This window comes from Saccostrea cucullata, unplaced genomic scaffold, assembly GCF_032062105.1.
Source record: "Saccostrea cucullata isolate Sc308-1 unplaced genomic scaffold, CSIRO_AGI_Scuc_v1 ctg13644, whole genome shotgun sequence".
NCBI lineage: Eukaryota > Metazoa > Mollusca > Bivalvia > Ostreida > Ostreidae > Saccostrea > Saccostrea cuccullata.
In genome coordinates, this window is record NW_026920417.1 from 6,351 (window position 1) to 16,919 (window position 10,569).

Below are 10,569 nucleotides of genomic sequence, written 5' to 3' on the forward strand. Positions count from 1 at the left end.
AAGCATTTCAAACGATTTTATTGCTTGTTGAATTTTTCAAACCAGAAAGTATTAAAATAAAAGAAAATTGGAGGAAAGACTTGAAAATCTTATTTTTATGTAACAAGTCATAATAGTGCAGACAGATAATGCTAAATGTTTCATAGTTCCTCAAGAAGAGCATTAACCCTCAATTTAGTTTTGATTTTTAGTTAAGCTATGTGTGTAGACTCCGTAGACTCTTAAAATATACTTGACAAAAATAAATAATTCTCATTACTATTGATAGCAGGATTCAACTTCTGTTGTAAACCGCGATTTTGGTACATGAACATCTACTGAAAATTATCAGGTCCTAAAATATGGAGCTAGGTTTAATTTAACGTTATCATTAAATGTCTCTAAATTCTCAAAAAGTGTGTCTTTATTAATTGTTTATCTTCATCATTTTAGTTATTCATATTATATAGGAATAATTGTAGAAAATAAAAGATATTTTAAATAAAAATGAATCATACCTGTTATACACTCTCTACTAAAAATTAATAAGCAAATATATTTTACAATAAATAGGTATAGGTACAGTATCCAGGCTTTCGGTAACACTTGTAGTTTTTTTCATATTTATTCGATAATTTAGCTTTTCTTTTGAGTTCAATAATTTCAAATACTTGTATGTCTTTAGATTATCGTTGCATGACATCACAGATCTCTTCTACTTGCATACGTGCACATGTATCACACTAAAACAGGGTATCAAAGACTAAATTACAGGATATTCGATTTCTATGAGAATGCAATTATTATTTGTGTTTCATGGGGTATTAATGTCAAATTTTTAACAAGATTCTAAAATTGAAAAAAAAATTCTTGAATCATATTGAGATACATAAAATTAAAATTGCTGCTGAAAAATATCTCAATTTCAAACTTTTAAAAACTTTGAGACTTTTAGATTAAATAAATAATTTAAGAGTTATTCTTCCTTGTTGAGATTCGGTGTACCTAGTAAACATTTAATTTGTATTTTTTTGAAAAGAATTAATTGATAGAATTAAAACATTTCACTTTTTATTCACTAAAAGAACTGCATGTCGAATTCAGGGAGTCATGTCTTTGAAGAGATTACTACGCAAAACGGATTCTATTCTATCGCTTTCATTTCAGTATTTAGATGAATCGAATCGACAAAGCCTAATCATGTTGATTCCTACGTTTATTCCATATACTTTTATTTTTTTAGCTCATGATAAAAGATACCACATTGTTCGATGCGTCTATATCTGTTTTATATTTGATTCTCTATTAGAAAAGGACGTTTACGATAAGCTGAGAACAAACGTAAAGATTAACGTAAAAATTCAACTTTTCAACTTTTCAAACGTCAACCTCCATGTAGTAGCAATAAAAACATTATCATCTGTATTTGCTGTTATATATTAATTCGATACGCAAGAGTATGCTCTACAAACGAACAAATTCTGAAAAGAGCATTGCTTCTGACAAATATAATCAAGTGTCTCAAATTAAAGTATTGTTTAAAGTCAACATCTTGCAAATTCTATGGTATTATGATGACCTTGTGATGTATAAAAAATCCACTTACATATAAAACATTGTTCTGAAATATGTTATCACTTTTATAAAACTTTATACTGGAAACATTTTGATTTTAGATTGATTTATCAAGTTTGAAGGAAATAATTCTGTTCTATATATTACAAAAAAATTACTAAATTAAATAAATACAGGACATATTGAAAAGCTTTCAATGTATAGGGAGAATAGACACGGAAGTTCGAGTTGTTCATGTTGGACTCTGATTAGTACTGTGATACTAAGGCCATTTTAGGAATTAATAATGGGAAAATTTTTTATTGTTGTAGATAATCACGAACTACGGAAGCAGGTAGGTGCCAGACAGAAATATATTTTATCTGGCCGCCGCCAACTTATCATCTGGCGTCTGCTACAAAAATATTTGACGCCCGATTTATAAAAAGACCTTTGCATCATTATGCCTGGAAAAGGGGCGGGGCCTAATCTATACGGTAAATGTTTACTGTAACGTAACACGAAGATAAGTACATTTTGTATTCCTCATCATACTAGAAAATTAAATATTTTGCAATTTTAAACTGTAATGGCATAATAAATAAACAACATCAAACCTTATCAATGCATTAAAAATATTTGCTAGTTAAATCCCAGCAACATTTTATGAACAAATCACTGATCGCGGCAAACTTGTCGACATGACGTCAAAATGGTAAACATGACGTACATGTATATTTTATGTGCTGTGAAAGGCAGATCGTGTAATATATTTTTTACAATGTAAAATGTATTTTATTATTAAACAGAATATTATTAACAGAGTTTAGATAGGCTATTAATACCAATGTAAAACCTTTGTTTAGTGCGATTATTCAATGATTAGCGAGGGAATGTATGTAATTAATTTTACTGTGTTTATGTGTACAGGTTAGGCATGTTTAACATCGAGTTTGCATATTAAATCGCCTTTTCGCATGGACATACACTTAATAGATGTTAGCCATTTTTGAATATAAATAAAGTATGGTTTCCTTAACTTGAAAAGTGCTGCTGCTTTCTTTAAATCGAGAGTGTGACTTAATAAGGACATAAAATACTCGGTGAAGGTCATACATTTTTCGACTTGGGCATATTTACTTGAAATTTTTACTAATAAAATGTGAATTCTTTATAAAGCAGCAGCACTTTCCAGAAAGTACAAAGTATATAGAAACAAATGGTAACAAACTTTTAGTTTCAACTAGGGTATGCCCTTGTGATGTTAAAATTTGTTTATGACCTCCATTCAGTACATATACTATGCATTTATCACGTGACTGTCCATTGATGGGACCAAACTTAATTCAGTACAGAGTGGAATATATTATGCTATTTCAGTAAATGTTTAAGTTATGTAATAATAAAAACGGCCTTATAAAAATAAATTTAGTTTTAAAAAGTTCCCTTCTTTGTGCGTCTTTTTTCCATTGATTTCTTTATAGTAGGCCTTAACAGTGCTGCGTTACGGCTGCCATATAACTTACCTTGCGACCACCAAATAATTTCAGAGGGGGCTGAAACTTACCCGTCGGACGCCATATCTTTTTTATCAGGCGGCCCTTAGAACAAATATTATTTTTCTACCTGTCTTCAACCCGCTTCCGTAAAGAACGGCCAAGGTAGAGAGATTTGTTATTATTTGATGGATTTATAATTGATTTTCAAATTTATGTTTAAGTTAATATAAAAGACTTACTTTGAAGTGTTATGGTATGCCCTATGCAGTATTCTCTTTTGACAACAAAGCAGCAATATATAAAACTTACAGAGCGCATAAGTAAATACATATATAACCCAAAAAAAATAATAAACAACCTAGGTCCTGGTTGTCTTATTGGGATGTGGAGGAGTGATTTGTGATATATTGTAACTTATTATTTACACAGGTCTATGTCCTTACGTCAAACATAAAAAAACCAATTCCAACATTCGATACTTCAAGTATATCAGTAATTAAATTCCAGAAGCGTTATTAAAAGTTATGCATGTTTGAAACGTATAAAAGTTGTCATGTATAAAGGTTCGCACTTCTTGAGAGGCGAAATAAACAGTAATGAACACTCTATATTTAATGGTGAGATTTTTGAAAAGAAGATCTAACATTAAGATCGGATATGTAATGTCATAATTGGTAAAATTTCTACAATGCGTGATACTCGTAAAAATGTATAAATGACATTTTTTTGTACGGCTAATATGTTTTATAGATATTTCAGACAATAGTCACCGAACAAATTCTGACAATATTATATCATTTTTTGATTCTAAAATTATGTATACAATACAAGTGTTTACATACTTTTAATAATTCTAATCTAAAAATAGATAGTTCATTATCTTTTTTTTTTAATGTTTTCGGCGTTATTTCTAGTACATTTTTTTTATACAAATTAAGAAATTGTCGAATGAAAAGGATGGCTGCACACAACGGATCTGTTTTCTTAGGCGGGATTCATCAGAAGTTTTTCCATATCCGTACGATAATGAGGAAGCCCAGTTTTTTACGGACTTTATACATAGTCAGCACATGTTTGTCTATTGTTCTCCTTTTAACAATAGTTGTATAATTGAATTAATAATGTATGTTGTGTTAAAAGGAGTCTAAATGACAAACATGCACTCATGGTTCAAAAGAAAAGAAAATGCTTCTACTTACACTCGCCATCTCTGTTGTAACGAAGGGATGTGACATGCTGAATATTAAAATTCACCACGTGATACCTTTCCTCAGGTAATTTTGTGAATACGAAATTCCGTCACGTGACTTATTCTTAGCATGTTTAGCTAACGAAGACACTGTGTTCGTACACGTTAAAGATTCGGCCATCGATTTAAAATATTCTGCACTTACATGGATGGGCTAATACGTTTTGAACCTTTGTAAATAATGTACTTGTATCATACAGACTAAATAAGACGATGGAAATTAGAGATCTCGTATTTTTTATTTAATGTCATTGTTATTCATCCAGTCAAATTTTAGATTTATTCTTACGATACTATCCCCGCCTCTCATACTTATAATGTTCAATTAAGGGCAGGTAAGTGTAAATTATTTGTAATCTTAAAACCGTAAGGACAAAAACATGAAAAGAGTTCTTGTATTACAGTCTAAAATTATTTTTAACATTCAGATTGGGTGTCTAATTGACAGACCACTGTAGTAAATCTATAAAAGTACATTAGGTCAAGATTTGAAAGCAACAAAAACGACCGAAAAAAGACCAAAAGCACAGCGTTAAGTGCAGTCATTTAAAAAATTCAGATTATGCATTAAATAACATGAATAAGGGTACAATATTTAGATTTTTATTTTTCAAGAGAGAAAACAAATTTCCATATACGGGTATATATTTATGTAAAGAAAGAAAACCCATGTATTAATATATGAATTTTAAAATGATTTTTCACCAAGAAAAAATCTGAACCACTATTGGACCTGATAGAAGAGAAAAAAAAAGATAATCGGCATGAAATTTGAATAAAAGTGTGTGTTACATCATCAAGGAAGTAAATCAGACAACTAATACTCTTACAAAATGCAATGGAATTATATCATGATAGTTAGTCACGTGTGAAAAGTCTGTTCACAAACTATATAAGGTTATGCATGTAATACTGCTGATCATAGTAGGAAAATTATCTGTTGACTTGAAAATGATTTCTATATTATGTAGAATCGTTGTTCTTCATATCGATGCTGCTAAAGGAGAAGCAATTCGTATGTATCTGAATATTGATGAGTAATCTTTACTTTTTTTTCTAGAACTTAGTACATGTACATTGTAGGAGTGCATCGCAATTTTTTTTTTTTTTTTTTTTTTTGCAAAAGCAGTTGTTCGTGCTCGCCCAATTATATTGGAAGAATCATAGGTTCATTATCCTTATTTTAAAATGTTCATAGATAAAAGGAGGTTTGTACTCTTATAAGCAACGGAAACCATTGCTGTTAGACTATTTGTTTTAATACCTTTTTCATATAAAGGATAGGGTATAAAAACACTGTTGTTTTTAAAAGTCTCAAAAATAAAATTGCTTAGTAAAAATGTATGAAAATCGAATCCATTTGGCCTCTTTAGTTATATTAATTATTTATTTGAAGAATGTAAAAATATACATTTATTTCCGCAGGTTATTTTTATTATTTTGTTTATTTAACAATATTTTGTTTTTCTGAAAGAAAAATTAAAAATTCAGCTTGTAGTTTATTTAACAGTCTTTGCCTTTAATTGAAGCTTAGTTGTCTTTTTGGACTCGCATCTATTATGGTCATTAATACCGAATAGTTTTTTTTACGTTTAAAGAGTGTCCTCTGGGTTACACGGGCTTCAATTGTTCCATGGAGTGCCGCTATCCTGGATATGGCAAATCCTGTCAAGAGCACTGCAATTGTTCAGAAGAGTTGTGTGACATATCAAGAGGCTGTCCAGGTAACTATTCTTACTATAATTGACTGACAATTTCCCTTATAAATTCATATAGTCGATGTAAATTTATATATTGTATATATTTTTCCTTTATATTTTATGTATCAGCAAGACATTGTAACAGTCCCTATCATTTTTACAAATGAAATTTGTATAACCTTTCATGTTAAGATAAATGTTATTGATTTTTAGTTTTAGATTCACCTCAAAATGAAAAGATGCTTCAAGAAATAAATTCTACTAAATCTGAAGGAAAGAGCAAAAATCCAAATAGTGGGTCCCAGTTAACAGCAATTCTCACCGGTGTTGTATCTTTCTTGGCTCTCTTGGTATTCATTGTCGCTGGAAGAATAATCTGGAAAAGATTAAAACAATCAAACCCTAGGATTGTTCAAAGAAAGCAAGGGTTAGGAAATCTTGAAAAAGAGTCTGAAAGGAGAACTGAATATGAAGGCACGATAGAAAACTTTTACGAAGACATGGACGAGAACAATAGAGTAGAAAGTAGAAAAGAATGTCTACTTTCTTCAGAAAATGATTATATTGAAACGCTGACTTTCCTCAAGAAAGAAAATAAATCTGACAATCGAGAATCCAGTCACTTTTACGATGCTTTAAAATGACGAAATACAATCAAAAATTTCATTTTGTTTTTAAAAAAAAAATGTGGACATGGAGTGACAATCCAAGACATCTGTATATTTTCTATTTTTTTTACTGAGGTGTCCAATATTCACAAAGACCTTTTTTATTATATGATTAAATGTTTAAATGACACAGTCCCAGTCAAAGCGTTATGAGAGAAAATCGGTTGAAATAATCCTCACCAAATACATGTATATCAATTTTGAATTCAATAAATTAAAAAAAAAAATAAATAAAATAAAAAATGTTTTGTTGTACATGTGGACTCGATCAAAATAAATTTCGCTAAGAAAACTCCTATTTCAATTGTATACTAAAGATCTTGTGGTATTATAATCTTTTCTATTCTATATTCATTCAGTCTCTTAGGGCGTCATTACTAATTCTAAATCAAGTTGAACTGCTCTCCGGTGCACTGTAACGTCATCAAACGTCGCAATTGTGCATTAAAAAGCTGTTAATTTTTATCTCAATCTTATTTATTGTTATGTATTTCGAAATACATTGCAATAATCATGTATTCTCTGATAAAACTCGGGGATTTTTATTGTGCGCCTAGGACAGTACCCTGTGCACATTCAAGCATACTAAAAAAATTATTTTTGTCTATATTTTATAACAGAAAATTATCATGAACCTAAATATAATAAATATACATTTGCTGAAAACTTCAGTTTAGTGCGGCTATTATCCTTCGAGAAAAACCGTTCACGGTAGCTCAGTCGGTAGAGCGCTCGCTCAGAGATCGGGAGGTCGTGAGTTCGCATTTCGGCCGCGACTGACCTTAGTCGATAAAAAATGGGTAGCAACTGTTCCTTCGCCATGCGCTCGGCACTTTGAAGTGAAAGTTGCGGGTCCTTCGGATGAGACCTTAAAAACCGAGGCCCCGTGTCAGCGGCAGGCGTTGGCACGATAAAGATCCCTCACTGCTCAATGGCCCTGAGTGCCGAGTAAAAGTCAAAATTTGAAGCCTTTCACCGGCATACGGTGACGTCTCCATATGAGTGAAAAATTCTTGAGAGGGACGTTAAACAATATACAATCAATCTATCAATCTTTCGAGAAAACCGATTCGTCCACGATTTTATCGGACACCCCTCCTACAACATGCATGAGAATAATAATTCATACAATTTAATGCGCATAGATTTGTGTATGACCTTTTTGCACCAAAAATATCAAATATGGAGCATAACAAATCTGTATTAGACAATAGAATATTTTCTTGTGTATAACTTTTAATGACTTAGATGCTGATTGTCGAAAGTATCTTACAGTTTTAAAAAATGAAAGAGGAAATGAGGTTGTTGATGTAAAATTTGAGACGCTGGTCAAAATATGCAATCTTCCGACAGAAAAATGTAAATTTTATTAAATCAGGAAGTTTAAAGAAGTTAAAGGCGAAACACGTTTTTATAATGAGTTACTGGAATATGAAAATGAAGAAATAACGAACATAATTGAAAATCAATCCGAGGAATGGGAATTACATCTAAATTGATCCAGTTGCAATAAACATGAACTCTTCAAATATGTCAAAAGTTTACTAGGGTGTATATGCTAGTTTGTAAATCTTTAACATGTATTTATCAAGATAATATTATATTACCTATTTTCAACGGCAATATTTTTTTACTTAAACATTTTCTCTCAAATAAAACGAACAAGTATCCCCATATTATTATTATTTTCTTTTTTGTAAAAGTAAAATTTAACAAAATGAATGTTACGGACTTTGATATTTTTTATGCGCGCGAATTTTTTTCGGGGCGCATATTGTTTTTCCTATCTGTCTGTTTGTCTGTCTGTCTGTCTGTTTGTCTGTTTATCTGTTTGTCTGTTTGTCTGTTGTCTGTCAGTTGTCAACTTTAACCTTCGCCACAACTTTTGAACCGTACAAAATAAAGACTTCATATTAAGTATGCATACTCCACTAATTAAACACTTTCAACTGCCACAAAGATCAATGACCTTGTGACCTTGACTGTAACCTTTATGCTAAAAATAGCTTTTTCGAACTTTCGCCATAACTTTTGAATCGTGAGAGATACAGACTTCATATTTGGTATGCAATGACCTTGTGACCTGTACTGTGACTTATATGGTAAAAAGAACTTTTTTTCAAATTTTCGCCATAATTTTTGAACCGTGAGAGATAGAGACTTCATGTTTGGTACGCATACTCCACTTATTAAGTACTTTCAACTGACACCAAGGACCTTGACCTTGACGCATACTCCACTTATCAAGTACTTTCAACTGACACCAAGGACCTTGACTGATACCCATTTGCTAAAAATTGCTTTTTAGAACTTTGTTGCTGCCGGGCGCATAGTGTTTCACAAACACATCTTGTTTCTTTTTAAACTTTCCCGTGCATTAACTGAAATACGTATAACATTTATGCAAACTATTATAAGATTGAATGAATGTGATCACTTTTATGCCTCCTATGAAACATCAGCTGGATAGTGCAGTGAAACAACCAAACACAGACATGCAGTTTTGTCTAATATGTCATTTAATTAAACGACATAAAGTAAAATTTATAACAAATCATTAAGGGGGATCACCTAATATTAAACAATACATGTTACATGTACATAGGTGAAAGGTACAAGTGTGATCCCCATGTGACTGACTAGAAATTTACATGCAGTGAACATATCAGAGTACGTGTAAATATGCATAAAATATAACATGAATGCGTAAATCCTTGGAGGCGTCCAAACAATTGCGCCAATCAAGAAACGTTTGACAAGTTATTAGAAAAATACAAATTTTGGACTAAAATGCAAAATATTATTAAACCAAAAACCGCAAAAAAGGGTGGGTGGTGTTTTTTTTTTTAACGCACTACGAAGCTTACAAAAGAAATGGCGCAACAAAATCAAGGAAATTGATTGGGTTACTCTGTCAAGGAAAGCAAATGTTGCGATTTCGCAATGAAAGGTTATTTGATAATTGCGGTGTGAGAAAGGCGCATATCCTGTAGACTGCGCGGGATATGCGAAATTATTAAGGTATAAAATATAATATATTTTTCATCAGCATAAATTGAATGATCTGTGGTAATATTGTTTATTTTTATGCATTTGTTTCCTGGTGTTTATCCCAAAGCTTTCTCAAAAATACTGCATTCTCGGCGCTAAACAATAATAATCAATCAATCCCGTTGGTCAATATTTTGACAGAAACCGGAATTTGAAATTTAACAGAGTTGTGCCCTAAAGACTTAAAATCGTACTAAAGGTGTCTTATAAGCATATATTTACATATTTTCTATTTTATTACTTTTGATACAAACCATCCAGTAAACGTTATTGACTGAATTAAATGTGTATATAAGACCAGTTCTCTGTAAAAATCAAACAGATTGAAAAAAGGTTGGCCACGACATCTCTGATTTTTTCAAACTTGGCATATAGGACCTTCCTAGGGTAAAACTCATTTTGGCATACTTTTTTTTTTGGACATTCTGTTACCATGGTAACCAGAATACAAAAATCCTACCAAAAAGGCTATTTGTGCATGGGAATCTTGCTAAATCACCTTTTTTTCACCATTGTTAACCCTTTTAAATTAAACTGGTTAAAATTTTTTTTAAAACTATAACATAACACTCTAATGTATATTTTATTGTGTTAAAGATTTATTTGAATATTTTGTAATACTTTGTCAAACAATGGCAAAATATCAATTTTTTGAAATTTATCAAAACTAAAAATAAACATTTTGAGAAGAAAAATAAAAAATTAGCAGAACTTTCACAATGTATCACTTATTTCATCTGAAGGTACTTGTCACAAATAATGAAAATATTCAAAAACATTCATGGGCAAATCAAAAAATGTTGACTATAACAAATTAAACAATCATAAAATTGGCATTTTGCAAAAAAACGGCTTTAACTTATATTTCA

The 10,569-nt window shown here is 31.0% G+C and overlaps 1 protein-coding gene across 1 annotated transcript; it reads left to right on the forward strand.

Moving 5' to 3' along the window:
• The first annotated feature begins 5,877 nt into the window (after positions 1-5,877).
• LOC134248848 (uncharacterized) lies at positions 5,878-6,683 on the forward strand. Its single transcript, XM_062731223.1, has 2 exons — positions 5,878-6,005; positions 6,201-6,683. The coding sequence occupies exons 1-2, from the start codon at positions 5,915-5,917 to the stop codon at positions 6,623-6,625; spliced, it is 516 nt and encodes a 171-aa protein (XP_062587207.1). The 5' UTR covers positions 5,878-5,914; the 3' UTR covers positions 6,626-6,683.
• The last annotated feature ends 3,886 nt before the right edge of the window (positions 6,684-10,569 follow it).